This window comes from Sturnira hondurensis, unplaced genomic scaffold (genome assembly GCF_014824575.4).
Source record: "Sturnira hondurensis isolate 20B ecotype Veracruz unplaced genomic scaffold, ASM1482457v3 Scaffold0022566, whole genome shotgun sequence".
NCBI lineage: Eukaryota > Metazoa > Chordata > Mammalia > Chiroptera > Phyllostomidae > Sturnira > Sturnira hondurensis.
Genome location: NW_028095197.1, coordinates 5,148,625 through 5,163,195, shown reverse-complemented (window position 1 = coordinate 5,163,195; position 14,571 = coordinate 5,148,625). Strand labels below are relative to the sequence as shown.

Here is a 14,571-nt window from a genome sequence, read left to right as displayed (position 1 = left end):
CCCCCAGCCAGTTCACTTAGTGGGCAGTATTAAGAAAAAGTCCTAGGAGGTTTCCTTACCTCTAGCCTCACCAGTCCTTTCTGCCCTGAAAAAGGAGAAAGAATAGTTTTGAAAGGGGGCGGGGAAAAATGCTACAAACAGGTACTGTCTACAGTGGAAAACGGCCTTACCAAAGGTAGTGAGTGCCTTCCCAGGGGAGTGCCGAGAGGCTGCACTGCTGCCTAGAAATGGCCACAGCGGGGATAGCTGCCCCAGGTCTCTCCCAACTCAGGACTGAGAGGCAGTGACAGGGGAGCGGCCCTCGGATAGATAGATGACGAGATAACTCCCAGGAGCCACGCTGGGCCACATCCCCCTGAGGGACCGATTGGGGTGGGCGTTTAGGATCCGGGCATTGGGCGAGACAGCCAATCTTCTGAACGGCCCTGGTGACACGTGGTTCTCTCCAGTTTGGAGACGTCACTCCACAGCGCCGGAAGTGGTGCGGCGCGGGGACGGACGTGAAGTTGTCTACTCTGAGGTAAGGCAGTTCGGGCCTACCTCCGGTGCTGGCGGTGTGGAAGTCGTGGTCGTGAGCCTGAGGCCAGGTTCGCGCCTGCCTATGAGCGAGGCGCCTGGAATAACGCCATCGAGGCTTCTTCCCCGGCAGGCGCTGCTCCGGCCTCGGGCTGCAGGGCTCCGGGCTTCTCACTTTCCCACCGCTCCCCTGGGTCGTGAGTTGGCTGCGCTCACGTTGGACTCCGCCCCTCTTCGCGTTCATTCACCGTGACTCCGACACCAGTACCTAGCTCGGGCGAGACCCAAACAGAGGAAAGATTAGAGAGTGGGCACTGTCCAACCATGGACAGGCTCAGCCGACCAGGAAGGACATTGTTGGAGAAACGCTTCCTGAAGGGAACTTGAGGGCCCTTCACAGCGTCCTCGAGAAGAAGCAAGCCTGCTCTTCTGCCGGCCAGAGATACAAAACAGGGATATAATTGCCACTTGGAATTAATGTGGCCCAGGTTTGCAGCCTTCTGGGAATTGGGCTTACGTTGGGGATCGTTAGGACACTCGGGACAGGACTGTGCATATGGGGAGACAGTACGGATTTGTACATGTTCACTGTAGTTGCGCAGTCTGCTGTGGGATGGTCTTTAGCTCCTACTCTCATTCTACCTTTACTGTTAACGAGAGTGGTAAGAGTTTGGAATGCTACATTTTCCCGGACACTGATCTTTACGTATTTCCTCGTTTAGCCCTTGTAGTGTAGAGAGTTATGAATATTGTTTCCCAGCTGAGGAAGTGAAGGCTTAGGTTGAGTAACTGGTCTCAGGTCACACAGTGAGTAGGTGGTGGAGCCACAGTTTGAACTCAAGCATTTGGACTTCAGAGCCCTGGACGTTACCCATTATTCTATATTGATTTTATTCAGCTGTTCCTTAAGCACCCGTACACTTCACTTTGTTGTTATCTACTATTTTATAGGGGAAATTGAAGGCATCAGATGTGCTTTTCCTCAAGTTTCTGTCTCCTTTCCCTTTAACAAAGCCATCTAGGTTTACACTCACCTTTACCTTAAGATGAGCTGTATCCTCTGATCAAAGCAAATCTCCATCTGTGTTTCTGACCTTTGTTTTGTACTCTCACCTATGAGACATTGTTTTCATTTGTCTTTTCTGCCCCTGTCCCAGTCATGTATAAACAAGGTCAGATTTCTCAGATTTCTGGCCATCCCTAACCCCCACTCCCACCTGTAAGCCAGAAAGAAAAGAGAAAGTTCTTTGTGATCGTCTTCCATTAGCTGCCATCCAGCAACTCTTCCCCTTCTTATCCAAGCTGTTTTAAAGCGTATTTTAAATTCTGTCTCCGTTTATTCACCTCCCATTTCCTTCTGCAGTCTAGCTTTTAGACCTCTGAATTTTTACTTGAAGTTAACAGTAATTAATTCACAAACCAGATAGACATTTAAAAATCATTACTGAGGGCACATGCCTGGGTTGCAGGCCGGTTCCCTGCAGGCCAACTCCCAGCAGGGGACTCACAAGAGGCAACCATACATTGATATTTCTCTTCCTCTCTCCTTCTCTTCCCCTCTAAAGATAAATAAAATCTAAAAAAAAAATCATTACTGGACCCCTTTGCTGCTTTTGAAACTTTGATGCCTCTCACTTTCTTCTCTTGCTTTCCAGTATAATGCACTCAGCTGATTTGTTCAGTGAACATTTATTGTAATACAGATGAATAACACAAAGTACCTTTCCTTAAGGAGCTTATATTTTTAGCTCCTCCAGGTTCCTTTCACACCAGTCATTTCTCCGGTTGTTAGTCTTTATCCTCTCCTAAAATGTTGGGTGTTTCCAATGCTTGTGGCTGTGGCCCGCTGTTCTTTTCAATCTGTACACACTGTTCAGTGAGCACATCACCTGGCTTTGTTTTAACTCCTGACATGCTCTCATATAGGAATTGTCATCTAAGACCTCTTTTCTGAGCTTCACCCTCACCTCTGACTACCCTCTGGGCAGCTCTGTGTGTGTGAGTCCCACAGGCAGTTCTCATTCAGAGGCCCAAAACTGAACTCAGTATCTTCCCTGAACTTTATCACATTCATCACTAAATCCCGGCGATTTCGCTCCCTAAATGTTTCTCAAATCTCTGCTCTCTACTTTGTCTCTATCTACTATTGTCCTACTTTAGGCTCATCATTTCTTACCTGGAACATGGGCTTCTGTTTCTGTCTCTCGTTCTGTTCCCCACATACCTGTTCTCCAGACTACCTACTTCCTCTCCTAAAAGATCTTTGAAAACATCTGTGTCAAAGTCCTGCTTAATAATCTTTAAAGAGCTCTCTGTTCTTTCATCTGATCTTTTTTCTCATTCGGCAAATATTTATTATTTACTGAATTGCAAAATCCATTGGAACTTTTAAAATTTGAGCTACTCAGCCACTCACCCAGGGCTCTGCTTCATGTGGACCTTTTACATCTCCAGCCTCTTTTCTGCCTCATACTTGAGATTGCAGCAACATTGAACTGCTTCTTCCTGTATACAGTGCTGTTTCTTTGTGTATTTGCCTTTGCTGTTCCTTTTTATTGGAATCTTCTTGATTTCTTTGTCTACTTTCTGCTTTTTACCTAATTAGGCTGCTCCCTCTTACCTAATTAACCTGGTTTATATTCAATATATAGGACTCATTTTTAGGCCCACCTCCTATAGGAAGTTTTTTCTTGACACCTCCTTTCTCCAATTCTGGGATGGGTACTCCACCTTTGTGCTCCCATGAAACCCTTTTGACGGCAAGTATGATGTATTATACTTGTATCATACAATGCAAATAAGATGTGTTATGTTTTTATTCCTAGCATCAGAATGGCACAAGGAACATACTGGGCATTAGGTAATTTTTTTATCCTTGCCTGGGGATATGTTCATTGATTTGAGAGAGAGAGAGGAAGGGAGAGAGAAACATTGATCAGTTGCCTCCCATATGCACCCTGGCTGGGAATCAAACCTACAGCCTAGGTATATGCCCTGACTGGGGATTGAACCTGTATGGGACAATGCTCCAATGAGCCGAGCCACCTGACCAGGGCATGGGCATGCTTTAACTTTGACATGCTTTTAACTTTGATCATTTGAATGATCAAATGAGTGAAGACAAAAGGTATTGGTATGTGGTGCAGTGATTAAGAACCTGTTCTTCGGCATTATTCCAAATCCTAGCTCTGGCCCACACTGGCTGTGTGATTTGAACATATTACTTATCTTCTCTAAGCCTTAAATTTTTTCTTCCTTAGAATGAGCGTTGTGAAGATTAAATGAGATGATGTAAGTAAGACATTTAGCAAGTGCTTAGCACAGAATATGTGCTTGATAAAGGTATGCTGAACACCAGGGAATTCAGAAGTCTAAGGCCAGGCCTGACCCAGAGCAGTGATCTCCAGAAAGCCTTCCTCTGAGTTTTCTGGGCGTGGATGCAGTCTTTATTCAAGGAGATTTTGTTCTCATCTGGGGAGTAGAATTACATCCACATTTAATTTTTGGAGAATTGTGAAGGTAAATGAACCACACCCAATAACAAGATGTAGAGAAGAGAAGGTATCTCAGTGGAAGCCTTAGGGAGGAGGTGGAACTTGAAAGTTGTGTGTGAGGGACTTAGGTATATAGGAGTGAGGAAAGTGTATAAATCAATAATACCAGGGGATATTAAGGGTTATTTATTTGGGAGACATGATTCTGTACATTGTACCTGAGGGATATATGTGTGAGTCTGGGGATAGGGGAGAGAGAGGGGTAAATGGGACTAGTCCAATGAAAAGAAGTAGGAGGGGAAATAGATAACCTCAATGGGGATAGAATATGAGGGTATAAACTTTAAGCCTGAGGGATTTGGGATTGTTCAGGGCTGGGCAAGTTTCCAGGGCTGTGCTGGGTATTATGGTAGCCATCAACCACATTCAACTAGCTATTTAACTTTAAGTTTAAAAGGAATCTAAGATACTCAGTTCCTCTGTTGTGCTAGCTACATTTCAGACTGTCACCTGTTGGCTATATTATTAGATGGCACAGGTTTAGAACACTTTCATCATTGTAGAAAATTCCACTGGACAGCACTGTTCCAGATTATCAGATTGCTAGCCTTGTGTGGCCTGTTGGATCATTTGGGTTCCTTAATCACAATTTTTTCCTTATCAGTTCCCACAACTCCGGAATGGAAAGTATGGAGCTGAAAAACAGAATTAGGACTTACCCACATAGATGGGAGGATGGGATTGCCCAAAGAGAGGAGAAAAGCACCCCACATAAGAGAGGGTGCCAGAGAAGGGAAGAGAGAAAGAAGGGGAGAGAAGCTGGGTAGGTCATCTGGTCATTCACTTGCAAATAATTATTATATTCTTGCTGTATGCCATTATTGTATTAAGTGCTGAGCTATATTGGTAAACAAGCATGGACTTCTGCTGTTAGTAGAGCTTGCAGTTTATGGAGGGTTTTAAAAATATTTTATTTACTTTTATTTTTAGAGAGAGGGGAAGGCTGGGAGAAACGGAGAGAAACATCAATGTGTGGTTGTCTCTCAGGTGGTGCTCCCCCCTCCCACTGCCCCGGGCACCTGGCCCGAAACCAGGCATGTGCCCTGACTAGGAATTGAACTGGCAACCCTTTGGTTCGCAGCTCATGCTCAATCCACTGAGCTACACCAGCCAGGGCAAGTTTATGGAGTTTTATTATTGGATGGACTATATTGAAGATTGAGGAACACCTGTCTTTAAGTGCTCCCCATATTCTAAAATGCTTCATTCCTAGAAGTTAGAACTAGAGGCTTAAACAGGTCAAGATATTATTTAAGGTTAGTTGCATAAGCATTGTATAATCACTGTTTCAGCTTCTCAGGGAGTGCTGAGTTGGAACATCATAACTTCAGAACTTTGTGGGGAATGAAGCATGTGAGTATGTGTTTGTGTGGGACAGGAAGGGTAGTTCCTGTTATCCTACAACAAGCAGCCATGCTCTCAGCTGTCCATTGGATTCTTTCCTGTCTCTGCTGTCAAACTGCTCTTGTCAGGATTCTTCTATTGTTGCAGTGAGTAGTCAGTCATCATCACATGACTTCTTTCCCTGCCTAATGAAAATATACTTCTCAGTGCATTGTTCATCAGTTCATCAATATACCTGCTCGTTCATCAGTTTCCAGTGAGAACAAACAGACACCCTTCGGAACACATAGCTTTTAAAAGTGGGGCTTGCCTGTAGCACCATTATCATTTGAAGCTCCAGATTAAGATTTTGGATTTATATCTGATTCTTCATGCTTTGGCATCACCTCCTTCACAAACACCTGCTAAACTGCCTTTTGGACTTCACTCTTCACATATTAACAGCTTCCTGACCAATTTTCTAAAAAAGATTTTATTTATTTATAGTAGAGAGAAGGGAAGGAACGACAAAAGAGAAACATCGATGTGCAAGACATGTTGATTGGTTGCCTCTTGCACTTCTATAGCTGGGGACCTCGCCTGCCACCCAGGCATGTGTCCTGACTGGGAATTGAACCGGTGACCTATTGGTTCACAGGTTGGTGCTCAATCCACTGAGCCTAATATTTGACCCTAGATTTCTCCACTCCAGCCTTCCTACACGCAGCTTTTGTTTCACCTTAGTGTGTAGGTCAGAACCTGGCAATTGTCTCTTAATGATTGTCAGATTTCAGCTTTTCAGCTTAGTGTTCTTTCAACCCCTCTGCCTTTTTTTGTTACCCTTTGGGGCAACTCCTCTGGCTCAGCCAGCTAAGGTCTGCTTTCCACCCCTCACTAGTGGCTTGTCATTGCTGAAATCTGTGCTGTCACTTGTATTTTTAAAAATGGGATGTCCCCGCCCACTCCTTTTCTTCCATCGGCTCCTGGCCTTTTCAACTGGAAGGTTTCGGGAACTTTTCCTCACTGATCCATTTTCTATGACTGGGCACCCCTGAGCACTCATATGTTCACTCTTCCTTGCATTATCCTGTCTTTGCAGATGGGAGTGAAACTCTGGTTTTTAAAATACGGTTTCTTCTCCCTCCCCTTTGGACACAAAGCTTGTGCAGAGGGCCTGATAAATGGTGCCCTGCTTACGGGAGACATTTTGTAAAGAGGGTATTAGAAATTTGAGCATTGGTAAGTTTAGGGAGTCTTAGAGAGGTATCCCAAGATCTAGTCCTGTTCCCGCATGTAATTCCCTGCTCTACCTCCCTGGGTAATCTCATCCTCTCTCTGCCTCCCTCTCATATATTCGGTCCATTCCTCTCCCTGAGCTTCATACCTATATATGCAGCTCCACCCTTGGATCTTTCATAGGCAACCTAAACTAATCGTGTTTTAATCTGAAATCATCCCTTCTTCACCTACCATGTATCCCCAAATTATTTCTCTTTGTTTATTTTTCCTTTTGGTTAATAAGTATTCCCAAGTTACTCCTTTGTCATTCCCCAAATGCAGTCAGTAATTAAGTCTACCTTCATGATTTCCTCTGGCTCTTCCTCACCATCCCCTTTGTTCTGCTTTTGTTCAGGCAGAATTTCTTGTCTCTTTCTCTTCTGCTGATTCTCTGCATGGCCTTAGTGATTGTTTTTCAAAAGAGCATCACAACTCCACTATTGTGCTGCCTGTATATTGCACACAGGTGCTGCATTCATACTTTAGAAATTGTAGGTTTGTGTATTTCTTATGACAGTCTTCTGGCAGATGGCAGCAAAGTGTTTCGTTTTATTTTTTAATATTATTTATTTATTTATCTTTAGAGGGGAAGGGAAGGAGAGAAGGAAAGAAATATCAATGTTTGGTTGCCTCTCGTGAGTCCCCTGCTGGGAACTGGCCTGCAACCCAGGCATGTGCCCTGACTGGGAATCGAACTGCGATCATGTGGTTTGCAGGCCCGCGCTCAATCCACTGAGCTACACCGGCCAGGCAAAGTATTTCGTGTTTTTTTTTCTTCGTTTTAACATCAGTATGTGATGACAGCTAATACATCTAATACACACAAAATGCCTGTAGACTGAAGAACATCGTGTTCTTATGTCTTGGTTTTCTGCCAGGCAAACTCCGTTTTGTACTTAAAAAAAAAAAACAGCACAAGCATATATATGTCTTATTAGTTCAGCCTTTTTTTTATACTTTAAGTGTCAGTCATTCCTTTGGCCAGCCTAGTGCCATTTTTGGTTACTTCCTTCTTAATAAATGCTTATTGCGTTATATTTTTAGAATCGGCATATGAGTCTCTCTGTCCCATTGTACACCAGGCCCCACAAGGATAAAGTCAGTGTTTAATCATTCTTTGACCCTCAGCATGTAACCTAATGTCCACATAAAGTATATCAGTAAGTATAACACATATTTGATTGCTTGGCATGATTCAGGCACAGAGGTGAATATTTTACTCACGTTATGTTATTTAATCTTCATTAGTCCTGTCATTATCACATTTTACAGGCGAGGAAATTGAAACTAGGGAGGTGAAGTTACTTGTCTCCAGATGAACAGCTTGTAAATGGCATGTGGGGGGATGCTGGGGTGTGGCTCTGGAGGACTTGTGCGTTTTTCCAGCAGTTCTCTTCTGTTTCGTCTCTCAGAGTAAAGATGCGGGTGTGCTGGTTGGTGAGACAGGACAACCGGCACCAGCGGATCAAACTTCCACATTTGGAAGCAGTCACCATTGGGCGGAGCCCAGAGACCAAGATCACTGATAAGAAATGTTCTCGACAGCAAGGTAACTGGTCTCAAGAATGTGGAGAGTATTGTGTGTGGTTCTTTAGAGTGGTGATAACCAAAGGTGCACATTTTTTGGATGCTCATGATAGAAGAACTTTTTCTGCTATAAACAGAACTCAGGAACTGAGCTCTTTTAGCCAACACCAGGGCCCCATTCACTCCTGATTTCATCCTCTGAAAGTAGTTACTATTCAGTGTTGAGAACAGGCAGGTCCTTCCTGGTGCTGTGGGTGGTGGGACCGATCCTGCACCCTGCTTTGCTCAGGGAGTGTCTGTGTTGGGCAGTGAGACTGTTGAATTCTGGGATCTCCAGGCTGAAACCATATCTGAGAAGCGATGAAATGGTTCCATCCTTTACATACTGCCTCATACAGAGGGTGGCATCTTATTAAGACTATGGCATTTAGCTCTTGAAGTGTCATCACTGGGATTTAATGAAATGAAAGTCCTTAGGAAAAAGCCTTACCATATACCTCCTTTTTTTTGCCTGTAAACTTCTGGACATGCTTACTGCTCCCAGGCCTCCCACCTATGGTGTGTTCCCCATAGCAGGGTTTCCCAAGGCTTAGAGTCTGCAGCGCTGACCATTGGTTTTGCCACATGAGTTAATCTAGGCAGGGGAAAGAAAAAGTCATGCTTGCCCTTTCTAGGCCTGAGATACAGAAGCAGATACTGCTTCTTGCTCTCTGTCCCCCTTGTCACAATGTCAGCCTGTCCTCTGCCTGTGACACCTCCCTGGAGAGCAGCTATGGTGTCTCTTCTTTGTTCCCTGTCTCATTCCAGAAGCTTAGTTCACTTCTCTGAACATGAGTGTTTAATGTTACTTCTGCTCACACATACTCAGGCTGTTCTGTTTGAATATTCCTCTTCCTAGAATATTCTCTCCATTCCTTCAACCCAAGGCCAGCTGAACTTCTGTTTTCTGAAAATGTATCATTTGCCCCTTTATCTGTTAAAGGCATCTGATAGTTTTATATGATAGTGGAAGCCTGATTTAATCCTGAGCCAAGAGCTTGTGAGAGAAGTGGGTCCCTTTCCATGACTGCAGTGTTTGATCCAGGTGGGCCAAGGAGTCTGGAATAGGGGGACTTGTGGGGATTCAGTGAAGCTGCCTCATTAGGGATATTAGTAGTAGGTAAGGGGGTGTGTACACTGTTGGACATTTTATGGGAGGATTTGGAGCCCCAGCCACCTGTATGACAGGCAGTTTTGCTCATGGGCCTTTAAGGAATCCCCTGTCAAGTTGCCTCCTAGAGTGAGGCTTCATTGTCTTATAGAGACAGTAGGAATAAGTGCCTGGTTCTTCATGGCATTTGGGTTTAACTTTTTTCAATCTTTTTCAGTACAGTTGAAAGCAGAGTGTAACAAAGGATACGTCAGGGTAAAGCAGGTATGTCTCTATATAACTTGGATTTCCATTTTATACTTGATGATTTTCTCGTGTTGTTGACTTTAGAGTGCCAGCCCATCACTCTTCTCTGCCATGTGTGGGAGTGATGGAGCAGTGGAAGTGATCATTAACCACAGTGCCTGGCACATAGTAAGTGGTTAACATAGCAGTGGCTATATTCGTAATGGTGTTATTGTTATCATTATAATTATTTTCTTATTATTTCCTAGGTAGGGGTCAATCCCACCAGCATTGACTCAGTCATAATTGGGAAGGACCAAGAGGTAAAGCTGCAGCCTGGCCAGGTTCTCCACATGGTGAATGAACTTTATCCATATATTGTAGAATTTGAGGAGGAGGCAAAGAGCCCTGGCCTGGAGACACACAGGAAGAGAAAGAGGTCAGGCAGCAGTGATTCTGTAGAAAGGGATGCTGTCCAGGAAGCTGAGCCCAGTACAGGACTGCAGCCTGGGAGTGACTCCAGCCAGTGCTTTGTGCCCCCAAACAAGGGAACAGATGCATCTACCAAAAAGGTGAGGCTAGTGTGCCTGATAGATGAAGAGATTAAAGGAGATATAATGACTGCTTAATTGTTTTGTATACTTCAAAGCCCAGGCACATGTGAGGAGTTATTTATTAACCATGGCAAGGGTTATTAACCAAGATGGAAGAGTCACTTATTGGTGTCACCAGTCAATTGGTACTTTTCTCTTGAATTCCTTAAGTAAGCCACTTGAAGGTAGTGTGATAATGGCATTGTACTTAACAATGAGCTACTTAAATGGGTCAGTAATTTGTAAATCTGGAAGGTTAGCATTAAAACACTTTTCATAGACTTCCGCCAAGATGGTGGCATAGGTGGAAACATTGTGCCTTCTCCCACAGCCAAGTTTGAATACAACAAAGGTTTGGAGAACAAGGACACACCCAAAGACCAGAAAATTGAATTATACGGAAGTCCGACAACTATGAACTGTTCAACGGGGGACGGTAAGAGGGGCGGAGCCAGCAGCAGAGCTGGGTCAGGCAGGACAGATCCCCCGATCTAGGCGTGAAGGCAGCCCGGAACCAGTCGGGGTGTGGGGCAGACTAACCATGGTCGCACATTCACGCACAGTGAGACGGACCACGCAGGCCCCAGGTGACGAACTCAGTGGTGGAGGGCTGACAGCGGTGGCACACTCGTGTACAATGGAACGAAACGCGTGGGCCTGGTGACGGTGGTGGCTGCGGCGCCCGAGGGGGCCGAGTCGGCAGGCAGCAGACGGCAGATGGGACACAATTGTTCCTCTTTGACCCCGCCCCCACATACAACGTCACAACCCAGCGACTTAGTTGCCCTGCTCTAGTGAACACCTAGGGCTCCGATCCTGTTATGGAACAGGCACAAACAGCCCAAAAGATGGCGCAAGAAGAACTCAAAGTCCCAGAGCCAATAACTCTAAGCGACCGAGAAATTGCCAGCCTCTCAGAAGCACAATTCAAGACACTATTTATCAGGATGCTCACAGAACTGGTGGATTATAGTCACAAATTAGAGGAACATGAAGGCTAAACTAATTGAAATGAAGGGAGATGTCCAGGAAACCAATAGTGATGGAAAGGAAACTGGGACTCAAATCAATGGAATGGACCAGAAGGAAGAACAAAACATCCCACCAGAAAGGAATGAAGAAATGAGAATTCAAAACAATGAGGAGAGGCTTAGGAACCTCCAGGACATCTTTAAACGTTCCAACATCCGGATTATAGGGGTACCAGAAGGGGGAAAGAAACAGCCACGAGTGGAAAACTTATTTGAACAAATAATAAAGGAGAACTTCCCCAGTCTGGCAAAGGAAATAGACTTCCAGGAAATCCAGGAAGCTCAGAGAGTCCCAAAGAAGTTGGACCCAAGAAGGAACACACCAAGGCACATCATAATTACATTAGCCAAGACCAAAATGAAGGAGAGAATCCTAGAAGCAGCAAGGGATAAGGGGACAGTCACCTACAAAGGAGTACCCATCAGACTGTCAGCGGATTTCTCAAAAGAGACCTTACAGGCAAGAAGGGGCTGGAAAGAAGTATTCCAAGTCATGAAATCCAAAGACCTACAGCCAAGATTGCTTTATCCAGCAAAACTTTCATTTAGAATGGAAGGACAGATAAAGTGCTTCTCAGATAAGGTCAAGTTCAAGGAGTTCATCATCACCAAGCCCTTATTATATGAAATGCTAAAGGGACTTATATAAGAAAAGGAAGATGAAAAATATCAACAGTGAAAGGACAGCAAACACACAGTTATTAACAACCACACCTAAAACAAAAGCAAACCAAGAGGACAGCTAGATCAGGAGTGGAACCATAGAAATGAAGAACACATGGAGGGTTAGCAACAGGGGGGTGGGAGGAGGAGAAGGGGGAGAAGGCACAGAAAATAGCATAGAGGGTAGATAGAAAATAGATGGGGGGAGGGCAAGAATAGTGGGGGAAGTATAGAATCTAAAGAACTTGAGACATGTGGTTATAAACTAAGGGGGGAGAATGGTGGGGGAGGGAGTATGCAGGAGGAGAGGAATGAAGGGGGGAATAGAACAACTGTAATGGTATAATCAATAAAGTATATTAAAAAAAAATAAAACACTTTTCATAGATCATGTGATTCCCATCCTGATGTCAAAGTGGAAACCTAGTCCGGCTTAGATGGAGTGGGAGAGGACCTGCGGCTCTGAACACAGGAAGAAAATGAGGATGACTTATGGTTATAAAGGCAAAAGATCGCGATAAAGGGCATATAGTTTAATTCTTAAAAATTAACCTTATTTAAGCCCTGGCTGGGTAGCTCGGTTGATTAGAACTGGAGACCCTGTGGTTCATAGGCTGGCACTCAATCCACTGAGCCACACCAGCCATGGCTAAAATAAATTCTTAAAACTTTCACCTTATTTCCAAGTATGGTTGGACTTTGCTGACATACAGTGTTAACTAATGTCATATTTAACTATTGGCATTTGAGATTTACATTGCCCTTTTTTGTTTTAGGAGTCATTGGGCCACTGGAGTCAAGGCTTGAAGATTTCTATGCAGGACCCCAAAATGCAGGTCAGAGAAAAATTTTGGCATTGAAATACATGTCATGTTTTAAATGGCTAGAGCCCTGGGTGATGTGGCTCAGTCGACTGAGCACTGGCCTGTGAACCAAAGGGTCGCTGGTTTGATTCCCAGTCAGGGCACGTGCTTGGATTTCAGGCCAGGTCTCCAGTAGGGGTCACGCAAGAGGCAACCACACATTGATGTTTCTCTCCCTCTTTCTCCCTTCCCCTCTGTCTAAAAATAAATAAAATAAATACAAAAATAAATCTTCTTAAAAAATGACCATTCTGCAGAGGTCATAACTACAAATCAAAGGAGACCAGTCATTCTGCATGAGATTTAAAAAAAAAAGATTTTATTTATTTTAAGAGGGGAAGGGAGGGAGAAAGAGAGGGAAAGAAACATTGATATGCAAGAGATAACATCAGTTGGTTGCATGCCCCCTACTGGGGACCTGGCTGACAACCCAGGCATGTACCCTGACTGGGAATTGAACCAGTGACTTTAATTCGCAGGCTGGTGCTCAGTCTGTGGAGCAACACCAGCCAGGGCTGAATGAAATTTGTTTCATTGGGCTATTTTGTGAGGACAGGTAGCTTTTCCCATTGTCAGTTAAGTGAGCACCTGAAATTCTTTGGAGAGAAGCTCTGTTCTTCAAATGAATATCCCCTCTGCCTTGTTCCTCCTAAACTTCTGGATACTGTTAACAGGAGATGAGTTAACCTTAATGTGGTTTCTATCAAGAGAGCATTAGATGGTGTATTGTGACTGTACTTACAGGCTGCTCTGGGATTAATAGTTCCGCATCACCCTGGGAGGGTTCTTTGAATTCTTCTTAAATTACATCCTGGAGTGACTTGGGGCCAGATCTGATAGTGCTTCTTGGAATGCATGTGCAGATGTCACGTGGTCTGCTGTGGTTGAGTGGAGAAGGGGGCATTCGAATTGATGCCTGCAGGGATTTCCCATGAGATCCTTAGGAACTACTTTGTACTGTGCATCTTCTGTGTATTCTGTGTATCGTGGTGATTAAAACACAGATTAGAGTCCACTGAATCTGGGTTGCAATCCTAGATTTCCTCTGTAGTGACTGTGACTTTGCATAAGACACTCAACTTATCTGAGTCTCTGTGCTTTCATCTGTCAGAATTGGGATACTAAAGCCTTTTGTAGATGATTATGGTGGGGATTAAGTGAGTTAACAAATATGACATCATTTGGCACACAGAAGATGCCTGGGAGATATCTGTTCCCTTTTCCTGTGTCCCTTTGCTAGGTTTACAAAGATGAGCAGGTGGTGGTGATTAAGGATAAATACCCCAAGGCTCGTCACCACTGGCTGGTCTTACCATGGGCCTCCATTTCCAGTCTGAAGGCTGTGACCAGGGAACACCTTGAGCTCCTCAAACACATGCACGCTGTCGGGGAAAAGGTGATTGCAGATGTTGCTGAGTCCAGCAAACTCCGCTTTCGATTGGGCTACCATGCCATTCCCAGCATGAGGTAAGCCTTGTGGGTAGTGCTGGTACGTCATGATTTTGTCTTGGTGGGCAAATGGATTCAGCCTGAGTCTGCTGAGTGTGCCGATAGCCACGAGGCCTGGGGGTGTAGAGTGGGGTGTTTCCAAGGCAGGCTGGCTGAAACTTCCACCCTTCTGTCTGACTTGCCTGTAAGCCTTGAGTTCCTACTTCTGCTTGTAATTCAATCATACTTTTTTTGTTCCTCTCAAAGTGTAAGCCTCTGAGGACCTCAGCTATGAACTAGATGAAGAATTGTGGTCAATGACTTTTCAGAAGCCTCTATCACCCCTAAGTGATTAAGGACCATTGCTCTGAAGGAGACAAAGGTCACTGACTTCTGTCACGACAGCTTAGTAGATCTAAG

At 44.5% G+C, this 14,571-nt stretch overlaps 1 protein-coding gene across 11 annotated transcripts in view; it reads left to right on the top strand.

Annotated features, from left to right (window-relative positions):
• Positions 1-14,571, top strand: part of APTX (aprataxin) — an 87,913-nt gene that overhangs the window by 22,317 nt on the left and 51,025 nt on the right. For 3 of the 11 annotated variants that reach the window (XM_037036125.1, XM_037036123.1, XM_037036120.1), the window contains 5 exons: positions 8,084-8,220; positions 9,566-9,612; positions 9,843-10,145; positions 12,637-12,696; positions 13,964-14,190. In XM_037036125.1, the coding sequence (XP_036892020.1) occupies positions 8,091-8,220; positions 9,566-9,612; positions 9,843-10,145; positions 12,637-12,696; positions 13,964-14,190 (767 nt within the window). In that variant the 5' untranslated portion in view covers positions 8,084-8,090. Of the gene's footprint in view, positions 1-116; positions 521-555; positions 1,005-3,475; positions 3,502-7,403; positions 7,427-8,083; positions 8,221-9,565; positions 9,613-9,842; positions 10,146-12,636; positions 12,697-13,963; positions 14,191-14,571 lie in introns of those variants that run through there. The other 8 variants (XM_037036119.1, XM_037036118.1, XM_037036121.1 and 5 more) reach the window with 7 other exon arrangements.